At 39.1% G+C, this 25,061-nt stretch overlaps 1 protein-coding gene across 3 annotated transcripts in view; it reads left to right on the top strand.

Annotated features, from left to right (window-relative positions):
• Armc8 (armadillo repeat containing 8) overlaps window positions 1-25,061 on the top strand; it is a 95,038-nt gene that overhangs the window by 45,613 nt on the left and 24,364 nt on the right. For 2 of the 3 annotated variants that reach the window (XM_038321588.1, XM_038321585.1), the window contains 5 exons: window positions 2,803-2,898; window positions 17,076-17,158; window positions 17,467-17,548; window positions 20,247-20,333; window positions 22,487-22,579. In XM_038321588.1, the coding sequence (XP_038177516.1) occupies window positions 2,803-2,898; window positions 17,076-17,158; window positions 17,467-17,548; window positions 20,247-20,333; window positions 22,487-22,579 (441 nt within the window). The remainder of the gene's footprint in view (window positions 1-2,802; window positions 2,899-17,075; window positions 17,159-17,466; window positions 17,549-20,246; window positions 20,334-22,486; window positions 22,580-25,061) is intronic. The other variant, XM_038321586.1, reaches the window with a different exon arrangement.

The following is a 25,061-nucleotide window of genomic DNA, read 5'->3' as shown; positions in this document are numbered from 1 at the left end:
GTTTTTAAAGTGTGTTCTTACTGTGCACAGCTGTGAAACAATTGGTACTCCATCTGAGAGCCCATTTAAGTAAAGACATCTTTTATCTTTATTAACATAGATAATAGTTTGTGAGGTTTTAAAATCTAGCTTGTTTAATATTTATCATGAGGACATTTTTTTGCTAAACACCAAAGCAAGAAGAAAATTACATTCTTGGCTCCCTTAACTAAATCTCCAAAATAGTAGGGTCCCTACATTGAGTGTTGACATTGTATCTATCTAATTCAGTTCAGGGTCACAGAATCATCTCTGGTGCTACTTTCTTTCTTCTTTTTTTTTTAAGGTCAAGTGTGATATTTTTCTTAATTTCACCTGGTTGATCTCAGTTCCTCAGTTCACTGTGCACCGCAATCTTTTCTTCCTTTTCCTGTCTTTCTCCATTTGGTTTCACACTACTCTTTTGGCCTGAGGTTAAATGCTATAACACCGTTTAACCTCAGTTTCGACCACTAAGAACCAAGCCATGTTTATTTTTTCTGAAAATAATGTTCTTTGGAGTTTGGTATTTCTTTGACTTGTTGCCTTTCAGCCTGTTTGCCAAATCTGTTTTGCTAAGAGAATCTATTGACATAACTTTATTTAAGGAGGTCATGCAGATAGGATAGTAGAATAATGACTTTTGCTTGTGGTCAGGACCGGTGTATGAATGTGACCGTGGTCCCAAGAATGGCTGCTCTCTTCACCTTTCACACACTCTGATTCTGAATCCCCTCATCTGGCAGGCGACTGCTGGAAATGGATGATGGCTGTGTCTTTTCACTGTCTAGAAAGGCCTGAAGTGACAGGGTGCTACCATTAGTCACATGCACTGTCTTCTGTTTTAAAATTGGGGCCATGCCAGGCAGTGATGACGCACATCTTTAGTCCCAGCACTCGGGAGGCAGAGGCCAGTGGATCTCTGTGAGTTCGAGGCCAGCCTGGTCTATAGAGAGAGTTTCAGGACAGGATACAAAGCAACAAAGGGAAAACCTGTCTCAAAAAAACCAACCAACCAACAAATAAATAATAAATAAATGAAGTAAAGTTCTGGGTTGGAAGCCAGGTGTGATGACACATGTCTGTAATTCTGACTCTTGGGAGGCTGAGGCAGGAGGACAGTGAATTTGATGCTAAATTGTGCTACATAATAGAAGACCCTAGCTCAAAACAGGCAACAAGTTAAGTAGTTATGTGTCTGCTTGTCCTTGGTAGAGTTCTTTTCCTAGTAAAAGTGATAGGCGCAGTGCCTTATCTGTTTCCCTGGGACATTTGCTCACGCTGATAAAATGTCTCACCAACAAGAAATATGCAAGTGAGTCCTGACCCTGGTCTCCTGAACAGCCTGAGCTTTTCTCCGCCCCAGGAGACTGCTCTAAAAGGTTTGTGTGAGCACTCGTAATGTACTTAACTCATGTGTGGAAGATGATTCCTTCTCTTCAGAATTGAATTGTTTTTCCATTTCAGTTCTTTCATCATAAAAGCAGAATAATTTTTAAATGATCTCCAAATGATAAACATGAGTGAAAATTTGATTTGTAATCTTTAATTTTGGTGTTGGATTATCCAAAAATGTCTTAACTACAAAAGTATAGATATTAGACCTTTGGGAAGAAATTATCATGTCAATAATAATAATAATAAGTGGATGATTTTAGTCCAAATTTGTGTTGTATGGTGTAAGTTATGCTGGCATGTGGTTAAGATTTGTAGGGTCCAATGCTCCTGAACTCAGAGCTAAGTGATGTTTCCATTGCAGAGCCCTTTCTCAAGCTGTCAGGGTTGGCACTTTTGGAGCTACTCTGATGAGTGTCTTCATGACTGCTCCAAGTAGATACTGCTTACCTTGTGTTTATGGAACATTTGGTTATCCTGAATCCTTAACCAGTGACAGCTAACTTACAAAGCTTAGTGGCAAAGCTGACCCACTGTCTGGGCTGTAGCTGATTCAGTTAGAGGTTTCAGAAGAGGGTTTAACAATGCCTGCCAACTAAGTAAGAGTTCACTTTCCTAAGATAATACCTTTAGGAGGTGCTCCTTTAGAACATTACATTATGACTTTTAGTTTAAAAATGTTATTGATGCACCTTGTATAGTTACAATTCATAGTTAAGGATCCCGAGAAAAATGTCTCTATTTTAATCTTATGTAGTTTGTTAGGACACAGGCTTATGGGAGAATTACTAACAGTGTGTTTATGTTTATTTAGCCATAGCCATAATTATCTTATACCAACAATTAATTTTAATAATTTCTTTAAAAACTCTGGACATAATTTAGTAGCTAGTGATTGTTGGCTGAGGTTTTTCACAGAGTGCTCCATATTTCTAAAATTTTTTTAAATGCCAGGATTTGGAAAACATTGCATAGCTTGCAGCTGGAGACTGCAAGTCTAGATGTGCTCTCTCTTTGTGCACCTCTTTTAAAGAGCTGGTGGAAGCAAATATCTTTGCCACTGACACTACCATCTGGAAGTACTGAACTCTAAGAGTCCAGCATGCACTTTTTTTTTTCATATATCAATTCCAAAAGTTAGAGTGGTCACTTTTAGACAAAGGTAGACTGCATTTCAAGTCACGCTGACATAGACACAGCAAAATCTCGCTAACAGAGCCCAAAAGTAACTAGAAAATTTATTTAGTGACAGTACTAATGTTAATAGTTGCTACTTTTCCTGAAACTCAGTTATTTTGCTTTATTTTTTTATTGTATTACAATGTTATATTTTATTAAAATGTAATTTAAGGACTAATTTGGAATTTATCCCTTCCCTACTTCCTGTAGCTTGATCACGACTTAAAACATGCCCATGAACTCCGCCAGGCTGCATTCAAGCTCTATGCCTCTCTTGGAGCAAACGATGAAGACATCCGGAAGAAGGTGAGTCTGGGAGAGGGGCGTCCCCCAGTCCTGACAGCCAGCAGGCAGGGAGTGACGTCAACCTGAAAGTCGTGGTGAAGAGCACTAACAGTGACTGTTTGAATATAATAAAGCAGAGTGACAAAAGGCATAATTGAAGAATGAATGGGACCTGGATTTGGGGGGTTGTTTGTTTTTAGAACATAGAGAGGCATGGCCATGCTGGAATGATAAATAACTGGCCTGCTGTTTTGTGTCATTAATATGGATCATTATGTTGCACATTTTTGCATGTGTTCTGATAGAAGTCATTTCTAGCACTGTGAAGCTTTAGACACCTTGAAAGATCTAACACTAGAATTGTAAATGTTATTTATGGATATACCTTCTAATGCCATTGAGAAGTTCAAATCTCTATTGTATATTGTTCTTTAATAATGTGGCTTAGTTTTATGTTTTGATTTTTTAATTTTAATTTTATTTTTTGCTACTGTGCAAGTTTAATGTGAATAAAATCTTTGTGGAATGATGATTTTATGTTTAGTGAGTGGTCATCTGAATTTTCCAGCTCTTCTAAAATGTGTCACTGGTCCCTCGTCCCCATGTTAGTCTAACACTGAACTCATGTTCTTTATGGAAGTAGTTCTAGCTAAGACTTAAAGTGTAGTGCTAAATTCTAACCTGGCTCCCTGCACAAACTAAAAGGCTAGAATATACCACTCAGAAACATACAATCTAATAGATTCCACACAAGGGGATTACAGACATGAACCAACAAAACCACATGTCCTGTCCTGAGTGGTCATAGTAGAAGAGCAACTAGGCACTATTTATTAACCATGATGATTTCCTGACTCTCTCCATCTGTATTGGTATTTTAAGGAGAATGTGAGAGAAACTAAAAGTACTGGCACTTACCAGGATTTGGAAGAGTATGTTAGGCTTGTTAGAGACATAATGGAACCAACCTAAATATGTTGGATGAAATAAATTGCACAAGAAACATCCTTGGAGAAACTGAAGTAAAAGCAATAAAGTTAGATGTGTGAGGGGCTTTGATTTTAAATGCAGTATAAAAAGCACAACTAACAGCTGATTTCTCCAGTGACCTCAGTCTAGTTTAACTAGCAAGAGGCTTTTGCTCTCTTAAAGTGTTTTAGTATATGACTTATAAATGTCATTTTTATCACCTGTGACTTTCACTTGTGAACTGTTACTTCCAAGCAAACGTTAGAGATTTGATATTACTTGTGTCTAGCCATGGTTTATGGATGTTGACACTGAAGTATTTTGTTCACTTTAGATGTGTGGTGTCACAAGAGAAGACTTTTTCCTGGTAACTCATAAGATACAATTAATGATGACATGGACTATGTAACTTAAGTACATGCTGGTTTATTACTGGGTTATTAGGAACCAGGAGGAATATTTTATCCATCCTTATATCTCCAAAAGACCATGTCCTAGACTAAAAGGGAGTTAGATAGATGGACCATATGGGGATAGAATGTGCATTTGTACATTTCTTTGTACTTTTTTGTCAATAAATCATTGTTTTGGAATTGATGACTTGATACGTGATAATGTTCTAGAAGTACTTGAACCATAACAATCTAATCAGTAGTCTACTAAACTGTATTTACAATGTGTACAATTTCCTGGTCAGGCTGTTGATCATTTCTGTAGAAAGATAACAAATAAAGAATAAGTTATAATTATTAACTATAGTTCTTATGTGTGTGGTGAAGAAAAGTTACTGTGCATTCTTATGTGGTGGGATTATATAGAGTTTTTAGGAAGTTATTTAATTCTGGGAAATTGGTGAGTAGTTTACAGTTCATAGAGCTCACTGAAGAAATTGTAAAGTGAGAGTTATAAAAACAATTCCTGACAAACTCTGCTTAAAGGCTGGTCTCAAAAGTGGGAAACATCCTTATTTTCGGTATATAAAAAGAGATAACTCTTACTTGGAATGCATTCCTTTCTTTTACTGAAATGATTATTTGGATAGATTGAATTTACTTTTTCCATGAAATATATCTTTCTCTTTTATACATATGCCCTATGTAATTTGATGGGTTTTTTTATGTGTGTGTTTGTGTAGATTCGTAATGTATACTGTTACTTTTTAAAATGTTGCATTTATTCTTGCCAACACAGAATTTCAGTGTACTGATATATATGTGGATAATAATGATAAAAAATTTCAAGGACTGTAGACCTAACTTCCCAGGTCCCTCAAAACAAGCTTTTCTAAAATTTATTTATTTATTGCATGTTTCAGCTGCAAAGATGAAATGTGCAGTTGGTCTGGTTTTCATATTGTAAACAGGAACACAATTCAGTAAATAATATGCGTCACAGTGTCCTTTTATGGCCAGATAAGGAAAGGAGGAAGAATAAATACAAGCAAACCAGAGCAAAAAACAGGGACAGTGAGAAGTATACACAGCTGTTAAAGGAGGACAGCAACCATCTGTCTTCCTAGAATTCTCTCTCTCTCTATCTTTCTCAGTGCTTTTAAAGATGGCTAAAGGTCTGTTGTGTTCTCATTTCCTGATACCTTTTCTTTGAGTCAGACAAAATGCAGTGTAAAACTGAACATGATCTCCATGTCAGAGAATTGTCTTCTTTGGAATCATGTCACTGTATTGCCATTAAAAACAACAAAAGAACTCAGCTCTTCCTATGACTTAAGAAGAACTCAATAAATACCCGTTGAGCAGGAGTTGGTGTGGTCTTACACATCTATAATCCCAGCACTTGGGAGGTTGGAAGCTGGAGAATCAGGATTTCAAGGTCATTCTCGACTTACATAGCAATCTTGAGGTCATTCTGGATTATATGAGATCTCATGTTAACCCTCCCCACAACTCTGCAAAATAAATAATAAATAAATAGATAAATAAATAAAATGTTGAGTGAATATAGAAGCAAAACTGCAGAAATGATGCACAGGGTGATGTGTCGTTTAGTATGACTGGGTCTTCCTTTCTCCTATGCATAGCAAAGTTGGTGTTTTTATTCCTGGCTTATACTTAGTAATTTCTTAACTGCTTGTAACATCTGGTCAGAAGGGTAAAAGAAAGACGGTTCTGACTGTAAGAGTGAAAAACGTCCCCATGGATTGTGTCAGGAAGAGAGAGAAGCCCAAGACAAAGTGGGAGTTAGAACTTGCTGCATTAAACTTAGAATTCAGCTTAACTATATCAATTGACCCTGATTCTTGAGTGGATTATGTTAGAGAGAATAAGGGCATGGACAAGAAATGAGAGCTCAGTAGAAGAATCCAGAATTTTTTAGCTGTAACTAAATTGATAGTAACCCCAAGTAAGCATTAGATCTGGTCTCTGTTAGGGGCAAATCCAATTTCTAATGATACCAAGTAATAGTGCACATCTTTAATCCCAGTACTTGGGAGGCAGAGGCAGATGGATCTGTGAGTTCAAGGCCAACCTGGTCTACAAGAGCTAGTTCCAGGACAGGCTCCAAAGCTACAGAGAAGCCCTTTCTTGAAAAACCAAAACCAAACAAACAGCAAAAAAAAAAAAAAAAAAAAAAAAAGAAAGAAAGAAAAAAAAAAGAAAGCAAGCAGAAGTTCAGGTAATGGGCAGGACATCAACAAATAGAGCAGTAAGCCTTCAGATACAGGCATTGTCAGTGAACTGTTAAGTCTTGTAGAGCCACGAGTAGTGAGCAGTTCTGTAGTCTTAACCATTTCCCTTCTAGTGAAGACACGAAGACCATCGCTTCATTTCATACCTGTTGATCATCAGGGGCTTTAGAAACTGAACAACTGTTACCTCTTTTTTAATCTCTTCAAGGAGCTAATGGAATATTCCACAAATTTAGAAAGCAATGATGAAAAATGGCAGTGGCACAGAATAAGTTAAACCTCCAGGAAATTAATAAAGTAAGGATGTTGCTTTTGCTTTGGGTAAAGAAATACTAATGAAGTACTGATTGTAGTCACTGTTGCCTTTGGGGTTCTCACCAAGGGAGCCTTTCGGAATGCTTTCCTCTTATGTACGAGTACTTTCCTTTTAACTGGAGATAATTTTTGATGAACTAGAATGTAAGCTCCATTGGGGCAGGGGTTTTTTTTTTTTCAGATGTTGTTCATTACTGTATTCCTAGCATCTGCAACTTGCACAGCTGACAATAAACATTTGAAGAATGAATGACTGGTGAGCAAAGTAAAGTGATGGATGAATGAGCTGTATTGTAGAATTCCATTATTTTGTAATGGTTCTCAAATTATATGTCGACCTCACTTGACTAGGAGCTTTTCCAACTTCACCAGCAATCACATATTATGAGAAGAGAAGAATTTTAAAATGGGAGAAGTAGATGTCTGCTCTTAATAGGCAAGGGCTTTTCATTAGATACAGCGTAGAGAAAGTAGAGATGATTCTTGGTTTTCAATGGGCGGGTAATCCTAATCCTAACTGTCTACTAACCTGGAGTATGAGTCAAAGAGAACATATTTTATGTCAAAGTATTCTTTTTTTTTAAAGTATTCTTGACTATTGTATCCTAAGTAGAAACGCAAGAGTAGTGCTGGGTTGCAGTTCAGAACTAGCATGCCAAGACCCTGTGCTCCGTCTTCAGCACTGCAAGATGAAGAAAAATTTTCTTTCTCTGTGTGATTTACAAAATAATCATAGAATGTATAATTGTAAATTTGGAATACATTTTCTAGGGATAAACATATGATGTAGTCTGTAGAGATTAACCTGACTGAGGATTCAACCTGTTTATTAAAGTGGTGTCATACCTATGTGAAGTATCTTCCAGTTAATGAATGTCTGGCTTCTTTAAGGTCCATTATACAGTGCTGTCTTCAGTTATCCATTGACTAATTGAACTGCTGTTGTAGTTATATGACTTGCCCAGCATAGACAGGCATGTAGAGGGAGATGAAGAGCAGTAAGTGGTTAGCTTCAAATTCAGCAGAGTGAGTAATGGTTAGACAGCGTCTGATGGGGCAAGAGGAATTATTTGAAACAAATTATAGTATACCTGTTGTTTTGAGTGAGGTTGGAATCTAATTGCTTTGGGGATGTCATTTTTAATGCTTTATAAATGCTTTTTATTTCATGTTTCAAGACCTGAAAACTCAGTTTGTCTCCTGGGCAGGAGAATTACAGTAGCTTTACATGGCCTGAAGCAAAGCAACTAAGGCTGGGATTCTTTTTTAAAGTGACAGTGTCAGGCTCTGCTGCCCAGTCTAGCTTGTACTCCTGGTCTCTCTGGCTTCCGCCTTCTGAGTGGCTGGGACTATAAATGACACCATTGCACTAACTTGCTTTTTATTTTTAAGTTGAACCTAAAAAACCAATTCTGAGAGGTATAATGGCAGAGAAAATAAGGAAACAAAGAGGAAACAAAGAGAAACAAGAATCTCCTTCCTGTCCCTTTCCCTAGTAAGAAAGATTGAACAGAATGTATTTATATTTAGCATGATGTTGGTCACATAAGTACTCAATAAATGGCATCCTTTGTTTGATTATTTTAAATTATTACTTCATCAGAGAAATTTAAATAAATGCCATATATGTCTTTGTATGTTTGAAGAAAAGATCAGCAACATTCAAAATGTAAATAAGGATTTATAATGAAGAAAGTGACTTCATGATGTAAATTGCCAGAAGTTCATTTCAGAAAAAGAATTCTTATATTTCAGAAACATACTCTTTCTATAATGAATCTCTTATGACAGATTTTTAATTTTAACTTATAATTTTAACTTCATATACATTTAAAAATGTTGATTTTTAAAACGTTCTCTATGTTATCTAAGTATCTCCCGCCATGATTGGCACTAACACTGTTGCTCTAACTGATCACCACCGTTCTTAGGAGACAAATTCTCAAAAAGAGGAAAATATGCATTTATTTCTCTATTTTTTAATGCTATAAGATTTTTATAGTATATTTGTATTTGAAGTCAGTTTTCATATTTTGTGCTTTCTCCAAATTTTGTTAAGCATTCACCTTGAAAAGTTTTATCCTTTGTTATAGTTTGATTTTGTTGTTAGTTGGTCTTTTGGTTAAGAGTTTAAATGACCATGAATTTATGTTTTCAAGGTTTACAAAATATGATTGTTTACATGGTTATTTCAGAGGCACAGTGTTGAATTCTGTATTTGTCCCTTTTCTGAGGCAGATGTAAGAAATTACTTTTAAGCCTTACCTATGTACTGAAACAGGCACCTTGAAAGTTCTTAGGGTTTTCCATGGCACCACAGATAGACCATGCTTTAGGACTTGGCCTTGCTCTAAATACAAGTTCTGAGTTTATACTTCCTTAATTGGTGACTAAATTGTAAGTTACCTTCTTGAAGCTGACCTTCCAAAGAATTCTAAGTGAGCCCTGTGATGTTCCATTCACGGTAAGTATTTCTAAAGTGATAACGGGTTTTGCAACATGTCCACAGTGGTGAGTCCCTTGACCTTCAGCACATTGGATGCAGCAAACCTGTGTGTGGTACTGCTCTGTATACAGCAGAGGTACTGACAGAAGACACAAAAGACTTCCACCTCAGAACTCACTAAATGGAGGCCTGGAGTTATGTGTTTTTATACAGTTCATGGTGTGTAGTTGATAAGTTCTTTATAATTTAGTTAAAAGACGGGTGGTTTGTAAACCAAAAGATGGGATAAAATTTGGTCTTTCCATTTGTAAAGCAAATGGGCAACTTCAATTTTTCAGGAGTATTTGTCTGAACATGAAGTATTTGGAGTAACTAAGTACTTTGGAATAGCAGAGCTTGGAAAAAATTGAGTTTGTAAAATGTCGGGGCTGTTGTTACACTCTTCTCCATAATGAAAATGCCAGCATGAGAGTTAACAGGACACTTACTTGTTACCTGTGCAGCTCTTGCCTGTAAGGATGACTTTATGTTTTTAAGTGATTGAAGGAAGGCTCTCAGAACAAAAACACGGGAAGAGTTCAGACCTGTGCCCTTGAGGCTCTGTCTGAATGTAGCTGTGCTCACTTGTCTTGAACTCCCAGGGCATGTTGAGTAGCTGAAGCAGAAGTGCAAGCCCCTGTGGTTAAAGGATTTACTTCCTGTCTGACCTTAGCACAAAGAGCTTATCACTCTGTGCTGACACTGCACAAAATCCAACAAACAAACAAAAAACCACCATAAACCGATTTGGTGGAAAACTTTGCTTACAGTTTGTCTTTGGTCTATAAAAGGAAGTGAAAAAAAATGGGATCCACAAAACCAGGAGAGTAAGAGCATATTGTTTGCCTTCCTGAAAAGCCATTATTAAGCACTAACAGTGTGACATTGTCACTAGAGATTACCTGCAAATCACTTCTCTTATTTGAATGATGATGGCATTTGGGGACGTTGGACAAAAGAGAGGAAAAGATGTGACTTTTACTTATTATGTAAACTGTTATTGGATTCTGTGGATTACTTAGAAACATTGCTTGAGTAAGATGCTATATCTAAGAGAAAAGTAAGCGAATATCAAGCATGTTGGAGGGTCAAAAATCATACAGTTGAAATAATCCAATTGTACTGTACTTTGAAGCTGAATTCCATGTGACTAGAACAGCCATTAAAACTCACTATGTAACGGGCACTGGTAAACTTGGGTATGTTCTCTCTCTCCCTTAAGCCTCACACCATCCTCTGAGATAGATGTTCCAGAGCTAGAAGCAGTTTGCTAAAGGTGGCAGCTAGTAAATAAATCTAGAATCTGAGACTGTCCCAGTCTCTCTGAAGCCAACACCTCTGCTCATCTAGTAGAGCCAAAGGCTGATATAAAGGGTAAGAAGAGTGTGTGATTCATCCAGAATGGGGAGCTTGGTCTAGAACTGCAGAGGGTCTGCTAGCAGATGCCGGGCAGCAGGTGGAGACTGTTTGGTACTAGGTAGATAATGAGATACAGTTTATTCATGTGTGTGTTTGTTATTCATGATATATCACTATGTAGTTAGGAATGAAGCAAAGATTAGTTTATACCTTGAAAGTTTAAAACAGATGAGAACAAATTGCAATAGGCATTCTTCCAGGATTTCATGTGTGTACGGAAAGTCTTGTTTACACTGAATACCAGTTTTGCTGTGATTAATTAATACACACAGAATAAGAATGCCTATAGAAGGACATGGTGGTACAAGCTAGTCAATGCTTGGGAGGCAGGAGGATCGTATATTGAAGGTTTCATAGCAAAGACCACAATATGATTGTAATTAGGATGAACTGTTTCTAAGGGGTTTGCAAAGGTTCTCTTATGAAGAACTTTTGTTGGAAAGCTTTCCCAATTTTCTACTTCTACACGTGAAAATGAGTTGTTTCAGAAGATTGGGCCTATAGAGTGGAAAATCTTCATGCTTGTTTCTTTTGCTTTAAGTGTTTTCCAAGGGTACCATCTAAATGTGATTATCTTGGAAGCTATTCTAGAGAGGAAATATTCAGTTACAATTTCAATCTATGGTATTTTCCTTTTAAATAATTTGTTTATTTTTATTCTTTTGAGGTGCTGGGATCAAACCCAGCATGTACATGCTAGGCCAGCCACTCAACCACTGTATTACATCCCCAGCTAGAGGTACTATTTCAGAACTTTATTTTGTGGACAGCTTCCTTATGGAATAGATTTAAGCTCAAGGTAGTACGTGAGATCCTTTGATCTTTAATAGTCACTACTTTGTCAAACTGTAATGTTCTTCACTAGAACGTAAACTACATAAAGGCAGTACCTGGACTAGACAGGTGTTAGACTTGTATTTGCTTGGTAAATTGTGTATATTTGAACCTTATTAAGACTGTGAGGTGTATGGCTATGCATACATAGAATAAATTTCTTAGGTTGTATAGTTCCTGGGACAGTGCACAGTTCACCATTCCTGGGATAATAAACAGAAGGAGGTGGAGGAATGTTTATTGCTATTTAAATGGCGATGTATAGTGATTCTATTTATTTGTTAAACTAAAGTGTACTTTGGTGGCTGCCTTGCTTCTGTGCTGATGTAAGCTAATGATTGAACTTAAAATTTGAATTAATGCATTGATACTTTTCATAGATGTGGGGTTGTTTTTTTTTAACACAATAGGACACTTCTGACATCATAATGTTTGTGCTACTTTTTGTTTTCTGGGGGTAAGGAAAAGTTGAGAGAGAGAGATAACCCACATTTCTTCAAAGAATAGAGGTTAAAGGTGTGTGTGTGTGTGTGTGTGTGTGTGTGTGTGTGTGTGTGTGTGTGTGTGTGTGTATAGCGCTCAGGTCAGTGTCCATTGTTGTCTACCACAACACTTAATAGACTGAAGCTGTGCAGTCCACGCCCACCAGCTCTGTCCTCTGGGGCAGGTCCTAATGTCCCTCAGCTACTGCCTGACTGGCTTCTTTCTCCTGCTGTCATTAGACTTCCCAGATGCAGTCATGTGCCTTTGTAGATCTGGGAGGCTGCGTCTTCTGATTTTCAGAGTTTGACTCTAGCTCTTTACTGCTGTGGTCAGCTTTGTCGTCTTTAGAACTCTGTCACTATGCTTCATAGAACTTCTGGGAACCTTTCTCACAAGCTTGTTTGGAATTAAACTATAAAATGCCTGAATTGATGTTAAGATAATGTCTACTTGGCCATCTACCCATTTGGCCCCAAACCCACCAATTTTAAGTTGCTTGCAAAGTTCACTAATACCACTAAAACCTCAGAGATATGAAGTTTAAGTTTGCTTGACCTGTTTTAAGAAAAGTTTAAAGTTCAAACTTAAGTTTTTTCTGGTCTTTGAAGAATGTTTCATCCTGAGTCTTACCAAGGAAGAATAATTGCATTCAAGTGTTTTGCCTTGATTTGTTTAATAATACATGTATGAATGATCCTTCTAGATCTTCATAAACTCTCAGGAAAAGATGGCTTATGTCCTGGTCTTATCTGGATTATGGGTCTCCTGGAGGGTTTTTTTGTTTTTGTTTTTTGTTTGTTTGTTTTGGTTTGGTTTGGTTTTTTTGATGGACTGAGAGTTCTTGTATTTAAAGAACATCTTTGGATTGTTGACGTTGTACAGTGAACCATCTTGGTGTTATATGGGTTCTGTACTTTCACCATTTCTTCCTTATGCCCCAAGTCTTTTGTTCTGGTAACAGGGATTTCCCATCCTGTTCTACTAGATCCATGCCCATTCCTAGAAGAATTGCAATAATATATATATAAATGCAACAGCATATAGGTGTTGACTACAGATACCAGTGCAACACTTAGTCCAGCGATCTAAATTTTCATCAGTTTCAGATGCAGGGATTTAATTCTTTAGTTACATTTACAGTCCCAGTTCCTAGAAGGAAGAGAACGACTGCCTCCGCTAGAAAGACAGCCCATGCCGGGCGGTGGTGGCGCACGCCTTTAATCCCAGCACTCGGGAGGCAGATGCAGGTGGATCTCTGTGAGTTCGAGACCAGCCTGGTCTACAAGAGCTAGTTCCAGGACAGGCTCCAAAAGCCACAGAGAAACCTTGTCTCGAAAAACCAAAAAAAAAAAAAAAAGAAAGACAGCCCATTACTGGTACCCCTTCTGGTGGGATGCAGTGTCTGTAACAGAGGACAGTATCCTTTATAGAATCTCCAGCAAGACCTGTGGGTCAGTCAGAACAGTTTCCACTTGCCGTTACTCTTACATCCTCAGAGAACCTAAGATTCTTTTCTGGGTGCTGTGACTTGGTCTCTTTCAAAGCTTTGGAGCAGGGAATGGCGGTCATTAAGAGGTCATAGAGAACATGGTTAATGTGCCCTTCATACCCCAGTCTATAAATCAGTGTGGCACTCCATTAGACTATCATGAGTCAGTGGACCTTGGCGGTAGTCACCTCTAAGCCCTTCTCTATTGACCTGAAAATTTGTTGTCAGTATTTCTAAACCTTTTCTTATATCACATTTTTTTTTTCGAGACAGGGTTTCCCTGTAGTTTCTAGAGCCTGTCCTGGAACTAGTCTTATAGACCAGGCTGACCTTGAACTCAGAGATCCGCCTGCCTCTGCCTCCCGAGTGCTGGAATTAAAGGCGTGCGCCACCACCGCCCGGCCTTATATCACATTTTTATCTTCATTTTCATGATATTTTCACTATGACACCTCCCCGCCCCATTACCCCTGGAAACACAGCTTCAGTGCTCAGGCTGTGAAACTTTGTTAGGTTGTGTTCTTTTATATGACCTCTCTGGATTCACTAGAGCAGCAATATGGATTAGCAGATCACTCCATAACATTATATTTTACATCTTCCCCAGTAGGTTGACTATCCAGTCATTTTATTATGGTCAACACCCTGCTCCCTCTCCCTGGGCTGTTTGATTTTTGTCCTTAGTAACTTTGGGAAGGAGGTCATAACCTTGACATGGGGCCAGACTAAGCTCATAGAATTCTCTAGTCCATTTCTTATGTAGAATTAGGCTCTTTTATGAGGCCAAGCACTTTCAAACACTTTACATGTATTTATTTGGGTGCCATGATGTGTGCTTGGAGGTCAGAAGACAGTTTGTGGGAGTCAGTTCTTTCCAGCGTGTGCCTGCCAGGAATCAAACTCAGGGTGCCAGGCTTGGTGGCAAACATCTTTACCTGCGAACCATCTTGCTGGCTGAATTCAGGTATTTATGACCTGTTACTATATTGAGATAGTCTTTATGAGATGTTTATGTGATTGCTGCACTATCCTGTCACCTGGTAAATTTACTTCTTCAGCTAAATTTGGCCAGTAAATATTATCCATAAGTCTTTTTCAGGTCTTGCCCAAGCCTAGGTTTCCTAAGCACCTGAAGTGAGTGCTGATAATGTTTTTTGGTTTTTAGAAAGTAATCCTGTGTCTCATTCTCCTATCCACACACAGCCTCTGATGAAGACACTTAAAGAGGGAAAAGTAGTCTAGTGGTCATGATAGAAGGGCTTTGAGCTTCAATGTACCAAACTTGATATATTCAGCATAGCAAAGATTAAGAGAAAAGGGACAGAATGGAGCGGTTCCAATAAAAAATGGCTTAGGCTTGTGGGCCCCATCACTCAGGGTCCTGGGGTGGCAGGATCACTTGGGCACCTGTTTTTGAGTTAGAGACTCAACTACAGCAACATTAGACAGACCCCACCCCAAAAAGGAAAAAAGTGAACTGTTAACTGATGTCCCAGAGAAAAATCAAGGTTCTTGTAAAGTAGAAGTGAGTGCAGAGGAACTAGGGGTATGGTGGAGCTAGGAAGAATTTGAAGTGGGAGATGGGTACCACAAGGAACATGAGGATCTCTTGCAGGTGAGTACAGGGCTGGGGGAACCTGTAGTGAAAGTCTTGACAGGAGATTGTGTCAGTTGAGAAGTGGGCAGGCATCCACATTGGGAAAAATTATAGGAGAGTTAAAATAGGGTAGCTAGCCCGAGAAAGAAGGTATATGGGAGGCTAGAAGTGATAATGGGCAAAGCATGGATGCTCAAAAGGTAAGAGTGTGATTAGGGTTGCTCTGGCATAAGGAATGTACATATTCTTGTACTGTATTGTACATATTCTTGGGCTGTTTAGACACTGAAAAACACTATGAAAAATTCCTTTCTTTACCTATGGCTAAAGTGTGGTTCCTTGTTCTCTCTCTCTTGCTCCATGTGCATATATGTGCGTGTTATGTTTATATATGTGTGCATGTGTGTTATATGTATGTTTGTGAGGGGGCAGCTTGCAGAAGCTATTTCTCTCCTTCCACCCTGTGGCTTCAGGTGCTTGATCTCAAGTTGTCAACTCAATGGCATGTACTGTTGGCCACTGAGCCTTCTCTCGGCCCAAAGTTCCTTCCACCCCTCCTCTTAATGTGTGTGTGTGTTTTGACTGTATGTCTGTCTGTACCACCTGTGTGTAGTGCCTGTGGAAGCCAGAAGAGAGCGTAGAATTTCCTAGACTAGATTTACAGACAGTTGTGAGCTGCCATGTGGGTGTTGGGAATCAAAGCCAGGTCCTATGAAAGAGCAGTGCTTTTAACTACTGAGTCGTCCCTCTGGCTCCAGGTTCTCTGCTCTTGATAGTAGAAGTCTGGTCACTGGTCACTGCTAATTGAAAATGATTTCTGCTGCACGGCTCTGAGCATGTGAGATTTCTCTCCTGCCCTGCAGTCCAGCTTCTGAATCCCATGCCACTCTAAGTTGGTGGTCTTAAGCTTCAGCTTCAGTTGCACACTGGACTCATCTTTTAAAAAACACAGGTTCTCTCTTGGCAATAACGAGATTTAACTGGTGTGTGCCGGACATAAGTGCTATCAATAGCTCCTTCAGTGTTTTGGCCTGTGCTAGGTGTTCCAGGTGAGAGTACCAACCCCTCCGATGATGGGTCGTTCATGTTTAGAGCTATTTACCAGAGCAGTATTATAGGTGTTGCTAAGTACATGGGCTTTGCAGTCAGGTAACTCTTGTGTTATTTAGAATCCTCAACTTCCTAGTTTGTCAGTTCATAATAACACCAGCAGAAGAGATCATGGAAGAGTCAGATAACCAGAGAATATAAAATGCTTAGTAGGATGACTGTCACATACATGAACTCAGCAAATATCCATTGATGATGTTAATATTTTTGTAATTGTACTAACACTTCTGTAGGCCCATGCAAGTTTAACATAATTCTTCTGCACATTGTTCTTTTATCAGTACATGGCTTAATGAAGATGGATTTCAGGGTATCTTACTTTAACCCATAAGAAGCAAAGCTTAGTGATTATTGGTGTCATATATCAAGGTCTGGTGGTGAAGGATAGCAAGGGTTACTTGTAAATATTTCACTTAATTTTAGTGTGCTCGGTAAAGTGGAGCCGCAGAATGGCTGTGTCAGAAATCTGTAGATTTCATTCACTTGATGAGGACACTGAACTATGATTCTTTATCATTCTTACAGGGAAATGCCTCATAGTATACTTATATCCCCTCACCCCAGATAGATGCACACCTCTGTAGTACTTAGGCCATTTAAATTTTGTTTTAAATATCTTTAAAAATAAAGAGACATAATTGTGCCTGTCATTTATCCTGGCTTGTCCTTAATGAGTGCTTACCCCGTCTTTCTAGTGAGCTGTCTGCCCTTCTGTAAGGTGATGGTTGAGAGGTAAAATCTTTTGCTGAAAACATTAAATTCTTAATGGACATTAACATACTTGCATTACAAGCAGTGAAGTTTGTCACCTTCATGTTGTTATTTATGCAGCATTAACCTTTCTCTCCAGATCATTGAGGCTGAGAATATGATGGACCGGATTGTGACCGGCTTGTCTGAGTCTAGTGTCAAGGTGCGGTTAGCTGCTGTCAGGTATGAGCTTTACATGGTCTGAATAAAAATCCCTTGCTGTGTGTTTAGCCCGTTTCCTTTCCGGTCCTTCACTAAGTGCAGGATGCAGATGTTCCTGGAACATCTGCTCAGGTGAAGTCATGCAGTGTGCAGTGTGACCTAACCGAACCTCCAACGCCTGAGAGGTGTCTTGCTGTAGCTGAGTTAGTATTGATAGCCATGTTTAACTGTACATTCATACTGAGTTTCATACTAGTGAAAAGGCAAGCGATTGATTTGAAATGTGAGCTGTGGCTTCTTGGGAAGCTAATTTTGATCATTCTTTATAGATGTTTGCACAGTTTATCCAGATCTGTACAGCAGCTTCGAACCAGTTTCCAGGATCATGCGGTGTGGAAACCTTTAATGAAGGTGAGAAAGCCACAGCAATTGGCACCGAGCCTGTGAGCCAAGCTGGCCAGCAGCACCCAGGTCTAGGACTGCATCTGATTCTTGGGTGGAACATGTTGATGTTCGTCTCAAGTCATGTTCTGAGCAGCTACAGACTTAGAGAATGCGTTTCTCAGGGCAGCGTTTCATGTGTGAGAGGGAAGTCCCAGCCCAGGTTTCTTTATTAGCTTGAGCTCTCAGTACTCATTTGTACTTCTGTGTGTTTATTATTACTCTTTAAATTTAAATCTGGAATTTTCCATGTAGCCTTTAGGTTATAAAAAAGAAAATAATTGGCTGGTTATAGATATAAAATAGGATTGGGTCATTAATTTTGCTTTTGGGTTCTCCCATACTTACAGGAAAGAATTCAAGGCAAATAAATCTGAATTAAAACTAAAGGGTGCTTGCAGTCAGCTGCCGCTAACGTGACCCCCATGTGGAGCCGCTAACGAGACCCCCATGTGGAGCCGCAGTCAGCTTTGTCTTTGACTTTTTTTTAATGTCTTAAGTGACTGCATTTCATTTACTCAGTAGCATTTTAAAATGTATGTTGATTTTGTTGTTGAGGTTTCTGTGTGAGTACTTACTGAACACTAAGCGAAACCTCCAGGCGCATCGGCCTTGCAGTAGTGATCTCACCCTTGCTTAAACTTCAGTTTAGAGTAGGCATGTCAGTGTGGCAGGAGTAAGAGAAACGTCAAGCAGGACAGTTGTTAATTAGACTTTAAAAGAAAAAAAACACGATTTCTTTCCATGAGCAGAACTGCTATATATGAAAGGTGTAGGAAATTGCAAGGGTGCCTTCATGACTGTCATAGAAGGATGGTGTGTAGGGAGCTAGGGGAGGCATGCCTGATAGCTCAGTAACTGAAGAGTAGAAGCAGGAAGATCATGAGGTGAGGCCAGTTGGGCTGTGTAGTGAGACCTTGTTTTTGTGTGGGGTATTGTTGTTGCTTGCTTTTAAAGGTGGAATTGGACTAGTACTGTAGGCCTTGGGAATTAGCATGCTCAGTGGTTCTTACAGGAAAGTTGATTTTATGGCAGAGTATTATATGATTTATTCTTTGAGGTCTTGAAATTATATGATAGTCGTTATTTAAGAAACAATATGAGCCAGGCGGTGGTGGTGCACGCCTTTAATTCCAGCACTCTGGAGGCAGAGGCAGGTGGATCTCTTGAGTTCAAGGCTGGCCTGGTCTACAGAGTGAGTTAAAGGACAGCCAGGACTACACACTGAAACCTTGTCTCAGAAAACCAAAAAAAGGAAAGGAAAGGAAAGGAAAGGGAAGGAAGGAAGGAAGGAAGGAAGGAAGGAAGGAAGGAAGGAAGGAAAGAAAAAGAGGAAAAAAGAGAAAGAAAAGAAACAGAATGAACCCTCGAACTATTCACTGGAAGGCATAACAGTATTGAGTATGTGATTTGTGTTTAGGTTTCTAGAAGGACGTCGTGATCCAGCCTTATAAGGCTTATTAGGACAAAATATTCCTTCAATTTCTCCCTTGCTGAGGGCCTTGACACCGCACTTATCCCATTCCCACTCATTGACACTGTTCTCTGCATTTCTTTCACCTGATTTCCCCATTGGACATATGGAACCCCTCTGAACATGACTCATTTCCTGATGTATTTTTGTTTCCTGAAACTCACTGAGAGTCCCCAACCTCAGAAAGGTTATTTGCCTACTCTAACTATAACCTTAATGCCTTTCCACACTGGTAAGGTGCTGCCTCAGGGGTGGACTGGTTCAGGTCAACGGAAGTCTGTTTCAGACTCACAGTTTTTTATCTAAAACCAACAGAGCCAAAATTGACATTCTTAGATTTTTTGAAGGCCCTCCTCAGTTCATGTTTTCTTTTATAATTCCTAGACTTTCTTTTCAGGGTTTTGTTTTTGTTTTCTGGTTTGTTCATTTGTTTGCTTTTAATTATGGCTTTTAAGTATAGCTAAATCATAATTTACCACCCATTCAAGACCTTTTAACTATTTTCTGTTTCCCAAACTAACTACTTTTGTGTCTGGAGTCCTTGTTTGTCTCTGCTCAAAATCTCTCTATTATATACATCAGGGGTAGAGTAAGGTGATTTCTGTCTATTTCTCCAAGGGCAAATGTTTGATGAGCAGCTTAGAAGAGTTTATACTCATGGCTACATGTGGGTTCAACTCTCAAATCAGGACTTAGTTAACACATTTCAGATATAATATTAGATACAGGTACTCATACTCATTTTGATTTTTCATAGTTGAGAAGCTGCTTATGTATCTAATAATTTTTCTTATACTTTTCATATACTTTAATCTGTTGACTAACAAAAGACAAGAGAATAGTCATTTAATTTTAATAAAAATTTTTGTTTGTGTTTTAATTTTTTTCTGTTTGGGTAAAATTCATATGTATATATGTATGTATATAATTTTTTTGTTCTGGGATCAAACCCAAGGTCTCATACATACTAGACAAGTATTCTACCAACTAAGCCATACCCCTAGTCCTATTTTATTACTAAAAATCTATTTGCTAGATAGTAAAAGTCAGCTTCTGAATTGCAGTATTTTTCCAACACACACTCTCCAGTATAAAAGTCAAATTGAAAGATAATTGTTTAGGGTTTTACTTAGTCATCTGTGACCTCACCTTCAGCATTTCAGAATTAATGACATCGCCCTTTTTATTCTATAGGTTTTACAAAATGCACCCGATGAAATCCTAGTAGTAGCATCTTCCATGTTATGTAACCTTCTTCTTGAATTTTCTCCAAGTAAAGAGGTTAGTATTGACTTTCTCTTAATCTGGCTAAAGTTTAGTCAATTGCTGTTATCTTCTTTTTTGCTATTTATTTATTTAGGCTTTTTCAAGACAGAGTTTCTCTGTGTAGCTCTGGCTGTCCTGGAACTCACTTTGTAGACCAGGCTGCCTCGAACTCACAGAGATCTGCCTGCCTCTGCGTCCTGAGTACTGGGATGAAACGTGTATGTTACCACCACCCAAGTTTTCTTATTAAATATAAAGTTGGTGTTGAAACTTGTGGATTGGGTTGAAGAACTGCTTCTAAATAGTTTGATTTGGGTAGAGAAGGAGACAAGTCACTGGTTTTTCAGTACTGGAATGACTTCCTGTTACTTTGTTCATTCTACCTGTCATGCTCCACTTGCTTCATAGATGTTACAAAGCCCAAAGCCACACAGTGGCATTCACCTGTCCTCTTAGCTGCTTGGGAGGCTGAAGCAAGAGGATTGATTCCAAGAGCCCAAGAATTTGAGGCCATCTTGTCTATAGATAACTAAAAGATATCATAGTATATAATCATTCTGTGTTGAAATTGCAAGTAAAGAAATAACTATAAAATTATAAATAAGACTATTATCAAACAATATTTACTAAAGAATAAATTGGAGAACAAGTTGTCTTTGAAAATCAGGATCGTAAGTCATTTCAAGGAAATAATTCCTTGCATTAGAAAGTAATATTAAGTGGTCATTGTTTGGGGAAGAACAAATATAGGGTTTTTTTTCTATTTCTGTTCTTGACAGTTTTCTGCATCTACAATGAATTTCAGTGGTTTTCACTGTTCTTGTCTCTCACCTCCTCCCTCTCCTACTGAAATCCTTCTTCTCTTCACTCTCTTCTTCACCCACTTTTGTGTGTGACCCACTGTGTTTGATTAGGGTTGCTTCCATGACCATGGATGGAAGTAACTTACTAGAGCATGGGCAGCTTGACTTCTTCCCCAGCAACATTAACTGACAGTAGACCCTCAGGAAGGGGTAGAATCTTGTAGACCCCTTCGTGACCTTGATGCAGTGTTGATTGACAGCCCATCTAGTGCAGCTCTTATGGTGGTGTCTCCAGCTGCAGTATGTTTGGTAATGTTTCTTTCATGACCGGAAGATTCCTTCTGATGCACATGTCCCTGTCCTTTGGTTCTTGTGTTCTTTCTGGCGCTTCCTATTTATACAATGGTCTCTGAGTTTTGGAGGGTTCCCTTTCTACAATTTTTAAGTTTTTTGAGTTCATGGGGTTTTGTTTTTAATAAAGAAAAATCAATTTAATAAAGGATAGGTAAACCTTTCACAGTTCTGCTGTTACAGTCTTTCTGGTCTAGGGCGTTGTAGAGCATGGTTACACATGTAAAGAAAATGCATTCAGTCTCCAGAGTGAGTGGGTGTGTGTGTGAAGGGTGTGCATGCATATGAGAGAGAGAGAGAGAGGGAGAGAGAGAGAGGGAGAAAGAGAGAGGGAGAGAGAGAGAGAAGAAGAGAGGGAGAGAGAGAGAGAAAGAGAGAGGGAGAGGGAGAGAGAGGGAGAGAAAGAGAGGGAGAGAGAGAGAGAAGAGGGAGAGGAGAGGGGGGAAGAGAGGGAGAGAGAGAGAGGGAGAGAGAAAGAGGGGGAGAGAGAGGGAGAGGGAGAGAAAGAGAGAGGGAGAGAGGGGGAGAGAGAGAGAGAGAGGGAGAGGGGGGGAGAGGGAGAGAGAAAGAGAGAGGGAGAGAGAGAGAAAGAGAGAGGGAGAGGGAGAGAGAGAAAGAGGGGGAGAGAGAGGGAGAAAGAGAGAGGGAGAGGGAGAGAGAGAAAGAGGGGGAGAGAGAGGGAGAGAAAGAGAGAGGGGGAGAGGGGGAGAGAGAGAGAAAGAGGGAGAGAGGGGGAGAGGGAGAGAGAAAGAGAGAGGGAGAGAGAGAGGGAGAGAGAGAGGAGAGGGAGAGAGAGAGGGAGAGAGAGAGAGGGAGAGAGAGAGCGAGACCTTGTCTTGCTCAAGGTATCTTTTATGGTGCATTAATTCCCCGCTTTGAATTGGTGAGTTGGGGAGGGGAAGAGATTGTACAATGAGTGGTAGAGCAGACACTGTAGTTTGCATATCTGAGATGGACTCTGTTTCTCATTGTTATTTATTTATCATTCTTTCTTGCTCCTCCTTTTCCAATCAGCCAATTTTGGAATCAGGAGCTGTAGAGCTGCTTTGTGGATTAACACAGAGTGAAAACCCTGCTCTACGAGTGAATGGGATTTGGGCTTTAATGGTATGTTTCCTTTTAATGTCACAATTTATAAGAAAACTAGAGGTATTCCAGAGGTATTATCAAAGTTATGACTATGGCATATGTTCTGGAATTTTCATTTTGGTTTTTTTTTTTTTCCTTTTTTGAGATAGGGTTTATCTGTGTAGCTCTGGCTATCCTGGAACTCTGTAGAACACGCTGGCCTTGAACTCATAGAGATCTACCTGCCTCTGCTTCCCAAATGCTGGGATTAAGGAAAGGTGTGTGCCGCCACTGCTCAGCTAGAATTTACTTTTGAAAACCTGGTTAACATAGTCCAGTTGTCTAATGACCACAGCCTGAAAGATTCTTTGTTCTCCTTTCAGGCTCAGCTATCAAGGATTTATTTGGTCTCCTAGCAGTCCCTCATTTGGGAAAAGCAGTCTGTGTTTTTATGAATACACTACTCCTCATAGGAGCTGCTTACTTCCTATGTGCATATAGGGATATTGTTTTTATTCTTTACAGATAGTAAACCAAGGCATTGAATGATTGCTGTTCTAACTGACACATAAAATTTCATGTTTGTCTCCAAAGCTACAGAGAAACCCTGTCTCGAAAAAACAAACAAAAAAACAAAAAAAAAATTTCATGTTTGTGGTATACATGTTTTGAAAGATAGATATTCTAAAGTAGCTGAATTGGCCTAATGTAAGAATCACCAACGTAGTTAGCATATTTTGTAGAATAGTTACCTTGCCAAAATAACACACAGGTGCATAAATACTTAGTAGTTGAACAATTTCTAGTAAATATAAAAATAGCTTCTAAAGGGCTAGAGAGATGGCTCAGAGGTTAAGAGCATTGCCTGCTCTTCCAAAGGTCCTGAGTTCAATTCCCAGCAACCACATGGTGGCTCACAACCATCTGTAATGAGGTCTGGTGCCCTCTTCTGGCCTGCAGGCATACACACAGACAGAATATTGTATACATAATAAATAAATAAATATTTTTTTAAAAAATAGCTTCTAAAATTATGAGATCAGAGCCATTTTTCTCAATTATTAAACTATTAAATTTTGAAAAGGAATAAATCTACATGGATTTTGAAAAGCATACTTAGAATATTTGCATTTAATTACTGTGTATCAGACCAAAGCTGGTGCTTTATATTTGTAATTGCTATTTTAAAAACAATATTTTATTATACTTATTTAGTACGGGAGTGTGCACATGTAGCCAGAGACTCTGCTTTTGTTTCCCGGCTGCCCAAACGCAAATAATCACATAAAAAATATATTAATTATGACATTGTTCGGCCAACTGCTCAGGCATATTCCTCACTAGCTCTTAGATCTTAAATTAATCCATTTCTATTCATCTGTGCATTACCACAAGGCTGTGGCTTACTGGTAAGGTTCTGGAGTCTTTCTCCTTCGACAGCTACATGGCGTCTCTCTGACCCTGCCTTCTTTCCCCATGCATTCAGTTTAGTTTTCCTGCCTAGCTATATTCTGCCCTGCCATAGGCCAAAGCAGCTTCTTTATTAAACAATGGTAATAAAACACATTCACAGCATGCAGAGGGGCATCCTGTGTCATGCATACATGCTGTAGGTGAGAGGTCAGCTTGGGGATGGGGTCCAGTCCTCTCCTTCCACTAGTAAGTCCAGAGACTCCTCTCAAGTCATGAGTCTGCGTCTTTACTTACTGAGCCCTTTTGCTGGTCCTGTGCTAGGTTTTAGGTTCTCTTGTGATGTACCTACCTTACCAGTGGGAAAGTGGGACTGGGATTGTGGAGGTTGCTTTCCAAACGACTAATGAGCATTGGAAATGGGTTCCGATGGTGTCCATGCCTATACTCGTCTCCCTGCTCCACAGTGTATCTGCTGAGTTATTGACATAAACTTGGCAGTAGAAATAATAGTCTGATAAAACACTAAATCCAATTATTTCTTAGTGAATTTTCTCCTTAGTACAACTTGTAGCTCTTGAAACATTCCCAAGACTTTTTTTTTAAAACTTTTTATTATCCTTTTTCTACCTGACCTCCTTTTCAGGACTATTCTCCCAATGTCAGTTCCTAGTTTCTATTTTTCCTTACATTTCAGTCTGAGGAGCCCTTCCAGTAGAAAAGCTCACTCAGAAGCCTTTATGTATACATGGATATGACTATTCCCCAGATCTTTCACCTAAATAGCCTGTGGGGCTTGAGTTGAGAGCTCCCTGACATGCACATGCTTGTTGCTAAACAGCAAATTAATCATCTCATTCTGCAGTCCAGAGAAACTAGAACCTTCTTATTCTAATTAGTTTCATATCACCAGCCTTTGTGACCCCGGTTCATAAAACAGAAAGCTGTGGATTACCCTGGCCTGGGTCTCTGACGGCATCAAGTGCACTTTTGACTCTTGCATTGCCCTGTATCATTGATAACCATGCTCTCTGAGAGGCATTAGTTACTTAATTGAAACGAACACCTGACTAGGGGCAATAACTACATATAAACCACTACTTTATAAGAG

Source organism: Arvicola amphibius, chromosome 3 (assembly GCF_903992535.2).
Source record: "Arvicola amphibius chromosome 3, mArvAmp1.2, whole genome shotgun sequence".
NCBI classification, from domain to species: Eukaryota; Metazoa; Chordata; class Mammalia; order Rodentia; family Cricetidae; genus Arvicola; species Arvicola amphibius.
Note: the sequence above shows the minus strand (reverse complement) of the source record. Positions and strands in the feature narration are given on the sequence as shown.